The 15,940-nt window shown below is 36.7% G+C and overlaps 1 protein-coding gene across 1 annotated transcript in view; it reads left to right on the top strand.

Moving 5' to 3' along the window:
* Nucleotides 1-7,411: 7,411 nt before the first annotated feature.
* Nucleotides 7,412-15,940, top strand: part of LOC120956433 (uncharacterized) — a 36,319-nt gene continuing 27,790 nt past the window's right edge. Inside the window, exons 1-2 of the mRNA XM_040377901.2 lie at nucleotides 7,412-7,482; nucleotides 8,359-8,646. Of these exons, the coding sequence (XP_040233835.2) occupies nucleotides 8,515-8,646 (132 nt within the window). The 5' untranslated portion in view covers nucleotides 7,412-7,482; nucleotides 8,359-8,514. The remainder of the gene's footprint in view (nucleotides 7,483-8,358; nucleotides 8,647-15,940) is intronic.

Here is a 15,940-nt window from a genome sequence, read left to right as displayed (position 1 = left end):
ACCTCCAGTATGTCGAGAATTGGATAAGCATGAAATTGCCGTGAATCCAGGAATTCCATACTGTTCGAAAGCTTCAGCTTCCACAATGTGTGTTTCGGTTATAAACACTAACCAAGGTTGAATTGTTTGTACAATATGATTCAACATTATGTGACTAGACGACAATCCAGCCACATTCATGTATAACATCTGTATGTTCTTACTTTGTTTATTCTGCAATTGCTACTTACTCAATTGCTGTTTTCTTGATTTCAACCATTTAAACGTGGGACATTCTTTACGGAAGGCTGAATGAGCAGTGTTAAGTTTTAATCCTCTTTGCATATTTTGGGTGGAACAGTTAGTGCAGCATTCAGATGACGACTTACAATCTGATGTTTTATGTTTACCACTACATTTGGAACAAGTTTCTTCGTTATCACATGTTGTGCTTTTATGACCAAATTGTCGGCACTTAAAACATCTCATGATATGAAAAGATTCGTGTACGTAGACTCTATCAAATCCAATATTAATCTTTTTTTCTCTGTCTAAGTAAATTGCTGTGTCGTGATCCACCTCAATTATGACATTATACTTTTTGTATTTATAGTCAGCTTTTTCAAATTTTCCCAAAATTTTGATGTACGCTGCTTAAAAGCCATTATTTTGCGTTTTGATGAGATCTACCATTTCGTCTTCTTTATAATTTTCCGACAAACCGATAATACGGAACTTTCTAGTTTGCAAGGAAGTTAGATACTGCTCACCCAAAAATGTCTGTATTTCCTTTCTTATATTGTCAATCCCTTCTTGTGAAGCCCATTCAACAATAATTTGACCAGGCTTACCATTACGGAAATTTGAACTGAACTGAATCAAATGAAGAAAAAAACCAACAATAAATCAAATGGATTTACACCAGAACATTAGAATAGCCGTTGCTCGCTATGGCAAGGACCTTTTATAGACGGTCTATGAAGAAATGCACAATGAATATTGATTCCAGGAAATAAATTTCAGTCAACTGAATAACTGAAAAACTACCATGAATGTTATTGCAAACGGTCTGCGAGGGTACCTTCAAATTCCTTCGGATTCCGTTAACCGGCCGTGTTTTGTGCGTTTATTGAAGAGTGTGAAAAAAACTAGAAAAAAAATACTTTTCAATATAACTTAGCGTCGTCTACACGACAGCACGGCGTTGACATGGTAAGAGAACCAATTAGAATTAAGCTTTTTCATACAAGCAAGTTCTATCTAAATCTAATTAAGTGATCTGATATACCTAAAACCTATTTCCTAAAACCTAAAACCTACTATCCAACAAGTAGTATATTTGAAGGACACAAATCAAACGAAATATCGATTTCAAACAGTTATATAATAGACTCTATAAATAACAGTCATAGTCAACGTAAAACTTATGCTACTAAACAATGTGTATAACTATAATTTTTATTTGAGTTATGAGCCCAAACGGGTTGTTTTGCATACTAGTTAATTGTTACTAAACCCGCATTCGTTTCAACAAAAATGTTAAAGCTCTAAGTAAGCTCACCCGGAAGATGAAAATGATGATTTACAATCGTTAAATGCTGGACTCACCGTTCTTATCCAACCATTTCGTACTTTCTCTTATTATAAAAAAATTAACCACACCCGCAGCCACTGAGTTATGCAGTAAGCGAATCGTAAAGGTGCCAAAAGCATGAAAATAAAAGTAGGTGGCCAACTACCAAGTGCGGCAAGAGCATCAAGCAAAGGGATAAATGCCAATAGAAACGAGATGCGGAAAACGTTTCGCTCATCATCAAATGGAGCGGGTAATATAACTTTTATGATTAATCACCTTCTAACCATGCTTCCTTCACCCTTGCACCAGTCCTAACGGCGTAATGGCTGCCCCGGTCCCGTAATTAATCATCCTAATCAAACAACGCTCAGTTGCCGTGCGTACCGGTAAGATGCTTATTTTATCATTTTCTCTCCCACTCTTTCTCTTCCCACCTTTAACAGTGCTTGGAGCAACACAAGCGTGGTCAGAACACAATGCCGAGGTTAATTTCCCTTTCAGACAGTGCAACATTTTTCGCCTGGATACTCGTCGTGCATTTAGTGTAAATTGTGTTGAATGCAAATCTCATTTGCAATACACTCAAATGTTTTTAACACAGCGTAAAGCGAGAGAAACATCAAGCTGTCCTCCCGACGGATCCGAACCCTAACCGTTGACAAATCTATCAATAGCTGCTTAAGGAGTTTACCTTACAGCTCCCGGGTAAGGGCAATCAATCTAGCTAGCACGCAGCCTGGAACAGGAGAAAGATCGGGCGCCGGCGAAGAACCAATCATCGCCATCGTCAACGCCATCTGACGGTTATCGGTTCTCAGGCAGTTACCCCGTAGGCGCCGTACCGAAGGCTGCTGATTAAGTATTAAAATGAGATTTATATTCCTCGGTTGAATAATTAATTAGGCATTAGTTAAATATTAATCCTGACGCTAGCCGTGCGGCATTGATTAAAAAAGGTGTGAGTGTATGTTTGCAAATGAAACTGATGGAGCAGGGAGGGGTTTCTATTGATAGTTGGATTGAGAGGGTTTTGGAATAGGTTATGAAAGGTCAGCAAAGGATTTAGCTGTTAGTAGTGCAAATCATGATTTCAAGATTAGAGTTACTGAATTAAATTTTGAATAGGAAATCATCATTCACAATGCTGCAAGAAGTTTAATAATGACTCGATTTCATAATGCTTTCCAGTCATGTTTTTAAGAGGCTTTTGATGAAAACTCAAACTTAAAACAAGTAAACAATTATATTCAGGTTTGACATCACGCTATTGTTAAGTTCTCTGATATCTGATATTAATATCGAAAATGTCTTTCAAATCATACGTTCCAGTTTCAATAATTTCGAACAACGGCTAAACATAGCAACACCGGCATTAACACACTGATAGCTGGGATTCATTGTACAACTAACTAAACAACAAAGGCTTGTGTTCCACATTCCCCATCGACCAAGAATTATGCTGCAGTTCGATATTGTCTGACTTTGTGGAATGTTTAGCCAACACGCGATACGTTCCATAAGGTAAGGTGAACGTATCCATCGCATTGCGATTTTCTGTTCAATTGTGGACTATACGTTATTTATGTGCAAGTTACATTTGCACATACCCGGTTATCCCATGAGACTATTACTAAAACTGATTGGTGTTATAAAATAACATAAAAGAAACGGAATATGCCACTTTATACTAGCAGTATTTATCAGCAGTCTTATCTTAATTTGTGATTATTAAATTCACGGGGTTGTTGTACACAATAACAATATATTACAGGGTTTATTGAATATTTGTCGAATTCAATAATTCAATATCATCATTTGAAATTAAACATAAGCAATTTAATGGTAAAATATTCTACCCAAACTTATATAAACTCCTAATATTCAAGCAAAAGCCTCACGAAACTGCACACTGTTCTGTTCGTGAAATATTGATATAAAGCGGCCTTTCATCGTATTTCATGCCATGGAGATAGAAGATAACAAGCACAGACGTTATATCATGCGATAGGCAATTATGATTTCTAATGCATTGCGTAGCGCTGGCATATCTTCACCGATCGCATCGCGTACCATTCGAGTCCATTGCCTTCCTAAGACAACGGTTGACAAGGAATGCTGCATCTTCAACGTCCACCGTCCCCACGCACTGGCGCTGGCGGAATGTCGCGTTGAAGTTCAATTCTACATCGTTTTAGCCACAGTGGGACAGTCGTTAAAACATAGAATCAAACTTCAAATCATGGAATCTTTTTAAATCATTCCTAATTTATTATTGTATTTGTTAATTAACTACAAAATGTTTTTTGTCTTTGTTTACGTATGAGCCATTTGTTATTTAAATGTACTTTTAGATAGTAATACCATCTAATTACACTTTACTTCCTTCTCTGCCCATAGTTACCTCGCCACTCGAATTGTCAGGGAATGTCGCGAAGCTTTCAGAAAGAACGGCTATCTGTGGAAGCAAGACACATCCGTAGCACATTCCACCGGACAGCATAGCACTTTGCCTTCGAGATTGGAATGAAACGGAAGAGCAAAGGGACCGAACAGCAATCCAACGGCTAGAAATTGTTATTTTCAGCGTCATGATTTTATATTATTCATACGGCTAGTGATGATTTATGTGCCAAAGATACTAAAAGTTATTTCAGCATAATTTATACGCTCGGAAACACTCCAGAATCGGCTGCGGCTGCATTCAGAGATTTCTGCATTCTGTGCACCCGGCCTGACCGAAACGGACCCTGGCAGGAGGCCAGCAGCATACCTCACGCCCTTCCTTCCTACAACCACATGCACGCATGCACACACACATACACAATGCAAAAGGACGAAAACTATGTCAATTGGAAAACGGAATTCAATTGACGGCATTTATACGTTTCCTATTGTTCTGCTCAAGTGGTCCCATTTACTTTCGGACGCGATGGTGCTGCTCTGCTTTCCCTCGACAAAGAGGCACTGGTTTTGGGAGCGGTAAAAGTACGTGGAGGTAACATTTCCAGCAAATGTGCATCGAATGATTTGTTCGTGCTGTTAGGCACGTTTCGAACGTGCAGAAGGTGGAGAACAAATAACTGGCGCAAGAAACTGTCGTTAGGGGAAGTGATTTCTTCGATTATCCAAAAAGCACTCACACTCATACACCGAACCTTGATAAAGATGCGTCTTGGGGTTTAGTTTTTGAGCGTTATTTGCCGGGAAAAATGTGATGGCAGTACTGGTTTAAACTAAATATTTACAGCGTGTTTAACAGTGGTAAAATAAACTTAAAATGAAAGCTTTACTAGCAGTAGGGAATCAAGAGATCATATCGTCATTTATGAAAGATTGCTCATAATTAATACAAACATATAAATACGGCGATCTTTCCACGTGCAATTGCTATTGCTGACTGACCTCATTGCAAACCATTTTCAACCACTTCTTCGCATTATTTCAAATCATTCATTTGCTCTAGCCCACAACACTTAATCAACATCACTCTTCAGCACGGTTCGGCTCTAAATCGCAACACGACAACCAGAGCGTGAACATATTTTCCAAAAACGTGTTGAAAATGGACAGCGACTCCTTCGATAATTTATGCCGTGCCAGATGTGAAGCTGACCTCATTCCTGCTTTATTAATTCAATAACAAATTATCTAGCAATAAACACATTATTTTAACGTGACCCCTGGGAAACACTGTTTCGCTTTTATTGAACCCTCCATCCACCGCCGTTGTGCGCTGTTGCGTGTGGAAACATTATGCACCCAGTCCAACTCGGTACGTTGGTTAGTGAAACACTCGTTACCAGGTATGGTACAAGTGGTACCGTGCATGTGGTTTAGCTGTAGGAATACTAGTCATTTTAATTAAGGTGTATTTTGTGTTGATTACTAATGCATGAAATATTCGCAGGAGTACATTTCAGAAAACTACTGGGGTACTGGTTAAACTATGTCCTTTCCTAAAACTCGCTAAACAATTCTAACTAAAACAAAAAAATACTAAACAAAAAGAAAAGCTAAATTCTTCAAATTTAGTGCTACAAATGCAGTCGATCTAGCATAAATCTTTCTGTGCTGTAACCTTTGATGATAATGAATTAAAATGAATTGATTGAACAATGAAATGAAGCAGCACAATTGCAAACGTGTGACAGCCCCTCATATTATTACTAATTACAATGTAAAATTGGGATCAAACAGGATTGAGGCACTTTGTATGGCAAATAATTTTCTGTGTTTCATTGTCAATTATAAGAATTAATTGTTAATTTATTTTTGCAACTCTGTCTTTGATTGATTTTGAGTATTTTTCTGTGCAAGAGGAGGCCCTCAATTATTATTTATATTAATGAGGAGAGTCCTACAGCAAACCATTCATTGGAATTAACTATCAGTGAATGAATAGTTTACCCAAACAAAAGAAGGATAGGAAGCCCTACGGTATTAGGAAGTTTAATCCAGACTACGTTTGAAATTATGACAGGCATACTGTTAAGACTAACCCCGAAGAGGCTCCAATCATCTTTGCACAAATACTACTGATCAAATGCATCAAAAGTCATTTAGTAATTTTACCTGGTTTTCGACTTTGACGCTACATAAAAGTGATTTAAAGACCGTCTATACTCCAGGGGTCATCGATCTCTTCAGTTAGCGGGACACAAATGCCGTTGTTCCGGTTCATGTTGACATTGACTTAACGGTGATCGTTAATTCTGAGTTTTATATATAAATACTCACTGAAACCGTCATATTTATACAGCTTTCTAACAATACGTTTCGTCATAATATAGTAAAGAAGAAAAAAAAGATAAAAATAGCCTTATTTTTATTTTATTTTAACCTTTAAGTCATCGTGGGCTGCGTTTTACCCATGATGGAGTTTGAAGAGCCCTCCTCCAGCATGTTCTAATACGTATACAACTCAAATTTGGTCTGTACCTAAGAAGGAAATAGTTAAAGAATAATTATTTAACGAGTGATCTGATCTGAGTGCATTGCATGAGCTTTTTTTGGATTCGGTATAACTATGAAAAAAAAAAATTAAACATCATTTACATGTAATAACTGCATTGAGTATCTGATTGCTATGTTTTTTCTTCATTTATCTCAAATCTGATAAGATGCTTACTTAAAGGAGGTGATGCCTTCGCGACTTTACAAAATCAAATTAAGCCGGTTATTGATTATCGTTAAACTATCCCTGGTTCGTTAAAAGTACGATGGGATTAAAGAAGAAGGTAGCAATCACTAAATGATTTGTGAAAACCTCGAGAGATCTCGAGAATCAATTTGAAACAAATTAAAACACAACACATTTATTATACATATTTTAAAAATAATAGTTTTGTTTCAAATTATGCTACAGTTAAAACAAATCACTTAGACCGCAAATCAAAGGTAGCGCGGCACATTAGCATTAGAAAACTAACTAAGCAGTGAGATAATAAAAAAAAATAAACAATTCAATACAAACCTTTTTCGAAGCTGTGTGCATTTACACTAATGAGTACAACTAGTGTAACTTTTTTGTGATGTTTTTCGGTCAAGCAGGACCTTATCGCAATCGTGTTTATTTGCGTGTGTGTTCGTGTTAGGAGTTTATTTACCTTCCATTTCTTGGCTGAAACGAAACGGACTAACACTATCAAAAACAGCCAAAAACCGTACCGATAACACAAACCAAATACCATCAGCGTTGATAATTTTCTGCCAATTTACAATTACATAGACAAGTCTATCGTAATCGTCATTAGTGACGTCATGGTTGATTTTGTCTATGTTTTTTGCGATCATTTGCATGTGATCTTCACACACTAGAGTTGGTTTTCAGTGTATTTAGTGTGTATTTTGGTGAAGCGAGAATGGAAGAATGATTTTGGTCCCATTTTTGTCAGTGTTGCTTTTGATGTGCACCAAAGTACCTCGTGGTAATGCACCTTTAAAAATCTAAAATGAAACATTTATCAAATAAACCTGTGTTACCTGAATAAGGCTGATTTTTTTACTATTGTGGTTCTTACAACAAATTGACAGTGTAAAATCAAGTATTATTCATAGAAAAATATGCAAATGATATAAATTTTAAAGAGTGAGTTATCAGTGCGTTCAGTGTCAGTTTCAATTCCACTCGTATACCGATGATAAGCACAGCTATAAAAGACTGCAGTGAATAAAATCGAACCAAATTTGATACCGTAATAACAAAAACAAAGCTGAGTAAAAAAACAAGAACAATGTGGGTAACATATTCCTACGGAAATGTTTCTAGATTATTTTGCACCTTTTTATTACAGTGCAATGAAATCGTTCCGATGTGCTATTATGCTAATTTTGTCATGGAGTGAACAATGAGTGTTCCAGCAACTGAGATTTTATTTGTTTATATATTGACATCCAAAACAAAATAGCACTATCCAAAAGTCACACTGATCACGAAATACTAACATCTTTTGCACTTGATTTGATTTCAATTCAAGGCTCCATCAAGAGTGTGTACGCTAAATTTAATTTGCATTGGAATCTCGAAAGAGCCACGAGGTCAGCCTTGAGGCCAACAAAACTCGAACATAAATGCTTATTATATTCCCTTCGCCAAGCTGCAATCGCTTAGAAGTGGTGGCATACGTATATATTCATATTTTCAATCTTTTCTCATCCACTCTTTTCCACTGCACGATCTCTTTTAAAGAACTTCATTGGAGAGGGTTTCCCCTACATAAAGCATCATTACCTAGAGCACCCTTGTTCTTTTCTTAAAGTTTTTTTAAGCTCTGATTCTTCAAATCATTCCTTATCCTGAGCAGAAGCAGAGCGAAACCACCAAGTTCAAAAGTTTGAAGATAAGCGACCAGCCAACACTCAAACTCGACACTGCAAAGGGTGCATAATCGAATTCAGCTCATCACCATCAGCCGAGAAAGCAGTTCGCTTGAGTTTGTAGTTTTCAGAACTCATCAAAAATGGATCAGTCCTCGGCGGTTGGAGCCACGACAATTTCGTCCTCGTCTCTCTCGACCACTTCCAACGTGCTGACACACGCGCCGGACGCTTCGCACAGCAGCGATATGGAGTGCATCGATGAGAATGTGATCGTAAGTGCACGTTTCACTCGCTCGTTGCTACATACCGTTCGTTAGGGGAAAGGGGCATTGAAGGGGGGCAGAATAGGGGGTGAATTCTCTCACAGGTGCATTGTGTTATCAGGGAAAGCAAAAAACCATATTCGCTGGGTCCATCAAGAAAGTGAACAGAAAGCAAACGACTTCCCGTGTGCTCCCGAGAGATCAAAGTGATGAAACGCAAACCATGTGTCAGCTTTTCTCGACTAATGCAAGTGATTCGGACTCCGCTTCTGGTAGAGGGCAAGCTTAACAAGACAGTAGTTCAGTCCTTTTTATCAACTCTTCTTTTTTGTCCCGCATGTGAACAATGTTACTCGCTTAGCTCACCTTGGGCAAACTTAGCAATACCAAACGGTACTACCTGTTCCGTTACCGGGCTGCAGAATCTCTCCAACACATGAGGAAGCGACCATTTTCTGAATCAATTTTAAAACAGGCTCTTTGCAGCTGTGCGACCAGGTGCATCGACGCTGAAAGGATAAATAGAACGCTATTCGAAAGGGTCCGGGCATAGTACCAGCTGGCGAAGGAATGCGAGAGATTAGAGTAAGCTGTTTCTTTGCGTTTCCACTCCAAGTAAAGAGCATGCAAAAGCAATCTGTTTATATGGGGAAAATGGAAAAATTCTAATCCTCTCAACCTCAACCAACGAAGCAAAGCACTCTCACCTGTGACAAAACTTAAGAGATTCATGCAAAACGCACCTAATGAAACCCGACACACTGTAACTGGAATGTACAATTCCATATGATCTTTAGTCTCAGGAGAGATTTGAAGTATGCTCGTATTCTGACAACTTTTTCGTTCTAGTTTAGCTCTCTTTATGAGTGGAGTTTTAAATATATAAATACTTTTAAGCAGGTTCTCCAAAACACGTTATGTAAACAGTCGAAGAATAGGATGTTAGTAAAATGCCCTAGTTGGTTTATCCTGTTTTCATAATGGAAAAAATCATTTCAACAGCCTTTGACTTTTTTGTAACAAAAACTGTTATCTGAACCTTCCACTCGTCGTCAACTCAACAGCATAGCTTTGAAAGATACTAAACGTTTTTGCCAACCTTTTGCCAACCCATTTTGCTAGGCTTCATCAAATCAGCATAATGCACTCTCTATCTGCACTTTTCCCGTGTCGAAACTTGTACGGTTGAGTTTGTTGAAAGTTCAACAGCATAACACTAGGACACGCAGTATACTATTCGACGAAATCGTTAGCTAAGCTATGTGCCAAGAATCCCAAGTGTATAAGCAGAGCATAAAAGCAACCACAAAAACGAATTCTCCATAAATACGGTGCATCATACAGAAACAATGATTATGTGTATCAAGGCCTTTAGGGTTTGATTCGCTATGTTGTTTTTAGCTATGTTTCATCCTTATTTTTTTTTTCATTATACCATCAGATTGGGTACAAAATAGAAGTAAAGTAAACATCCACGCAGTGGCGGATTTAACGGTACGCGGACTGAGCGGCCACGGGGGGCCCGTCAATTTAGGGGCCCCGTGGATGGTAATTCCAGCACATACAACAATGTGTACAGTAGTCTCATCGAGAACTTCTGTGCCCAATAGGGGCCTCATGGACGAAAAGAGTCATACTTGGTGTTTGGTACTTGGTGTCTAAAAATGATCTAGATATATTTTTTTTATTATATCGTTTCATAGACTTGAAAAACGATCAAGTATAAATATTCGCTATTAGGCAGCGTGTTAGATCGTCAACAGGAAGTTTGTAATCTAGGTGTTAAACTGTCTTCTTCTTTGGCACAACAATTGCTGTCGGTCCAGGCCTGCCTGTACCCACTAGTGAGAAGTGAGCTTGGCTTTCAGTGACTTATTGCTACCATAGCAGGATAGTCAGGTTTGAATCCATCCGAGGTTTGAACCCATGATGGGCATGTTGTTAAGTCGTTCGGGTTGACGACAGTACCACGCGACCGGCCTGCACCGTCAAATAATGACACTAAAACTCAATAGGATCATTTCAGGCGAAAATTGGCGGAATTTCGATATGACATCCAAGTCCGCGAACCAACAATTTTGTCGCGAAAACTAAGAATCAATTATAAAAATCGAAGGTAGATCTTAATACATGCCTACACGAATGTGTTCGTCCGCACTGACAAACATTCCGGATAACTGACGATAGATAGCTCGCAGGGGCGAATATTTATTTTTGAAAGTAAGTTTAAATAATTACCTTTCCAAGGATGTTCATGGAAAGACATTATTTCGCATAGTTTTGTTTCTATAGCCAGCCCGAAAAAGTTCTTTTTCAAACGTTATGTAAATCTACGAAAATCAAGTGGGCTTATGAGGTCCGTCCATTTCATTCGAAAACAGGCAAATTGTTGCAGCTGGCTGCTTTATTTTGCATTCTTTATAGAATGCTTTGTTAACAATATATCTACATTTTTCATCAATATACGTGCTTTTGAGATATTTCCCGGTAGAACTTCATTCAGTCGTCAAACTTTCATTTTCTAGCCACCGATCACCCATTTGAAGATTTTTTTGATACAATAAACATTTGCCAAATTACGAAAAAAACAACAATTAAATGGTTTTTGATGCAGCATTTCAACGAAAATATTTTAACATGCTTACTGGTCCTAATATTGAAATTGTCATGTATGCCTCTCTTCGTCTTATGCATATATTTCTGCCATATCAATTTGAACACTTCACATTATGTAGGATCGGTTGAAAAAGTCATTATTGCTAACTGGAACACTTTGATATATACTATTTTTTCGGTGAATTCTGGCATTCTGATAATATTATTAAAAATAAAAATAAAAATTTAATATAAATTAATATGCTTGTTGGTTACAACTTGAAACAGTTAAATAAACAGAATTGTTTGAAGACTGATATCAAAGTATTTTAGTTAAGATGGCCACCACTGTACATTCAAAGGAGTTTGTATGGAATAATTAAACAATTGATATCCGTATTGGATCACGACTTTAGGGTACAAGCAATATTGTATCTCAAAATCGTATTAAATTATCTCTTAACATTTGTAGCCTAGTCTCGGTAAAAAATAACCCAGATACACAGAACTGAGATGTCGGATATGATCTGAGTTGAGTCTGACTAGCAGTTGAGATTTATGTCACCACTACTAAATTCAGACTAAACTAAATACAAGCTCAACACATGTTTTTTCCGAAATTCGGTAAAAAAAATAAAACCAACTAACTTTTCGATAATTCGTTATCGCTCAAGAAAACTTTAGCTTATACATTAATAAAATAATCAACAGCCGGGAAATTTCGGCTATATATTTTCAACATGGATAGTAAAGTGTGTTTAAGTGTGTAGCTAGAATTGTTAAGCCTTACAATTTCTCATTCCTAAATGATTGGATATGAATTTGAAAAACAATTAAAAAAATAAGATTCATGAAAACAACTTCAAAATTACGTGACATGTACGAATATCTAACTAAATATGAAAAATATCCCGCGTTGTAACAATATCTCATTTTTCGATGAAATAATTTATCAGCACTTATTTATCTAGAGAGCTTTGCCAATCGATCCTTTGCCGATAAGCACCCAATTTCATTAGGCATCCATTTGCCATTTCCAACGATACCATAGATCGTCATTCTATATCTGAGGTTTCGTTAGGCTAAAAATAGTCAGCAAACGGGTTTTCACCACCATTTCCAATCACTCTCGGTGCAGATTCCAGATGACATTCAACTTTTTTTTTAAATAAAATGATACATGAATAAAAAAAAAAACAATCCACAACAGTGCTACGTTCGTTACGGAGCGACAAAGCGTCACCCAATTCACCGTCCATCGATCATTCCATTTAACGTTTTGCATTTTCACTAGCAACCGACACCGAGACTGGCATGAGGCCTCTGGTTGGCTGGCATTGATTTATGGGATTTGCAGTGAAATGTGTCTACTCGATGCATTCATTCCTTACCCTTTTTTGTAGCTGATCCCGTTTCACACCTTTTGGTGGGAAAATCCTTACGGAGATGAAACTGCAACTACGGTTTCACTGCTCCCTGGATACTCGAAATGGTTATATTATCGAACAAGCATGCCGTTAACATGATGGACATCGGAAGCTGACCACCGATGACATTTGTCGGTGGTTTGACATTTGCTTATATATCGATACGAATGGGGATACGTTTGGAAAAATGGAGGCCTTTTTTAAAAGCTTTCGATAGAAATGCATTTTTGAATGTAAAGCTTTTAATCGAAGTTTATCGTAGATATATGTTCCGTTGTAAATAACGGTTCAAAATACACATCTTTTAAGTCGTTTATTCATTTATTTGAATTATTTTAAAGTACCTATAATCTTACCAATGTGTATGGTTTTGTTGTAACGTTATGATACAATATTTTATTATTAGTAAAACTGTCTAACTTATTGGTTTAATATCTAATATGCAAAAAGGATAATATTTTTCGAACATTACACTTCAAACAGATTAGTTTTTAAAAAATTACACCGTTTTGCCACTTACAAAGTCTTGATTCGACTAGAGTTTGTCAATTTGATGTATTGACATCTACTTCCATTCACTTTTTTAGTTTTTTAGTTTTAGTTCCACTGACTTCACTTTTTGTACGTTTAAAAAATATGAAAAGGTAGGTAGTTTATGTTTACTTTGAATTGCTTATTAACAAATATGATTGCAAATTCGAAATGTAATTATATACAGTTAGATTTAAAATTAAAACCGTTATGATTCAAATTATGGACAACTTCAAATTCCGGACACTCGGTATGTTTTTTTTTTTTTTTGTATTTCATCATATTCAGTCCCTGGCCATACCGCTATTTAATTTGAAAAAAAAAATGCTATGATGTACTAAAATAAATTAAAAATGTGTCTGTCGTTTAGTAGACCGTGATGCCACAGTAAATCAATCTTTTTAGTTTTGTTTCAAACTGACACCAGTATTTTTTCTTCGATTATTCCTTGTAATTGCACCCACATGCATTGAAATTCATCGGAATCCTCAGTGGAAGTAGTTGTTAACGTGACAAAAAGTGTTTTGTCATATAGGGTTTTCCATTCCAATTAACAATTGTCCACAGTTACTAGCAATCTTCGATTTGAAAAACACAATTGTCTACCACTTACAAACAAGTCAAGCCGTTTTTGGTACACTGTCCATTTCAATTTCACAATTGTCGTCTTCGAAAACACACGACAGATGCGGCACGGTTTTGGCTGGAACGTGTATCACTTGTCTTGTGTTTTTCAAATCGAGGATTGCTAGTAGACTGCGGACAGTTGTTAATTGGAATGGAAAACCCTGTATGATGCCTTACAATTCGAAGCAAGATATTTTATCTTGTTTTAAATTACGGATAGCCGAAGTAAATTGTGATTAATTGCATGAAAATATGTTTTTTAGAAAATGTTAATGAGATTAAAACAACGATATTTAAAGATGTATGTGACAAATGCTTTAATGTATCTGACAAATGCTTTACGGAATAGATCGTCAATTCGTGTAACAGTTCCTTGGTTTTATGCACTTACGAGTACATAAAAAACAGCACCCAAACCCCGTTGTTTTTAAGTCCGTCGTTCTGTCAATCTAGGAGAACTCCTTCACTCAGAATTCAGTATTCGGAACATAAAAAAAGTCAACAACTGAAAAAGGTGTAGTGTGAATATAAAAATTAAAGACCAAATTTTGAGGCTGTCCGGAATATTGATCAAAACGTCTGTAATTTGAAAAATGAACTCGAAATTGTCCGGAATATGAATCAAAATATCGTTGCCATTTTGGGATTTTTAGCAATATTTCGAGTATAATTATTGGAAATCCTTATTTTTTCTCAAATGTATAATATTTGCTTCAGTACTGCGTATCGTCATACAGCAACTTGGTTATCATCCAACATCAGACGCCATCACGACACGCTCGATTCGCCAAACACTGGCGCAATATTCATCGTTCCTGTCTATCGTCCCTTCAACGCAGTACGCTCTTCTTGCTGGTAAACAGCAAGATCAGCCATGGAGAGCTGTTGCATCGAATGAACCGCGTCCCATCTCCGTCATGTTCGTTTTGTCCTGCAATAGACACTCTGGAACACAAATTCGCTGGCTGCAAAAGAGTTGCTGATGCTTGGCAGATTCTGCACCAGCGAATTAGCGTTGTAATTTCAGGGTGTCCGTCTTCGTCAACATTATTGTTCGGCTTGTTGCGTTTGCCTGTACTAAATGGCATTAGTGCAGGTAAACGTAACCATATCCTAAGTTTGTTTGCGAACTACGTCATCCACATCTTCTTCTTCTTCTTCTTTGGTGAGTGAGGATGTATTCCCCTACATTTGACGTTTCAAATGTATTTAAGGTTTTACCCACTCTATATTTTAACCTGACAGTTGTCATTTGGTTTTTTTTGTTATTTTGTTATTTTTTTCTTGAATTCATTTTTGTCTTTCTATGTTATTTTGTTTGTATTTTATAAATTCCTGTTTGATTTTCCTTCATGAATTTGGTAATTTTTTTAATTTCGTATCCTGATTTTTATTTCCATCTTTCTTTTAATCTATCAAATGTTATGTCTCCTCTATTTGTTTCGTATTTTTTGCAGTTAAAAACCATATGCCGCCCTGTATTTTGTGTTTGGCATATTTGGCACACTCCTGATTCTACTAATTTCATTTTGGCCAGCCAAAATGGTGACAGGTCATGTCCTGTTAACAATTTGTTTATTGTTCTCACTTCTTCCGAGTTTATGTCAATATCTTTTTCCCACGGTATCATTTCAAATTTTTTTTGAAATGCCTGGAATTTTTCTCCTTTGTTTTGACATTGTTCCTCGTACCAGATTTTTGTTTTCTTTATCATTTCTATTTTATATCTTTCATACGCATCTACCAATCTTATTTTGTTTTCTGTTGTTATATTTGAGATTGTTCCTTCTTTGGCTAATCTATCCGCACATTCGTTTCCATGTATTCCTACATGTGCGGCTATCCACCACATTTTTTCCTTTAATCTATTTCCTATTTCTATTATATTATATATCGTTTCTTCAATTTCTTCTTCATTTTTGGCTTTTTTCAGGATATTACAGCTTGTTAGACTATCCATGTATATTGTTGGTCTCTCCATCTTTAGTTCTTCTGCCATTTTCATAGCTATTTCAATTACTTTCAGTTCTATGCTTGCTATGCAAGCTTCGTTATTTGCTTTTATGCTATGATACCAGTTTTCTTGTCCTTTCTGTATGTATATTCCTATTCCGTTTTTTTCT

Source organism: Anopheles coluzzii, chromosome 3, assembly GCF_943734685.1.
Source record: "Anopheles coluzzii chromosome 3, AcolN3, whole genome shotgun sequence".
Taxonomy (NCBI): domain Eukaryota; kingdom Metazoa; phylum Arthropoda; class Insecta; order Diptera; family Culicidae; genus Anopheles; species Anopheles coluzzii.
The sequence above is the reverse complement of the archived record's forward strand: the minus strand, read 5'-3'. Positions and strand labels throughout refer to the sequence as shown.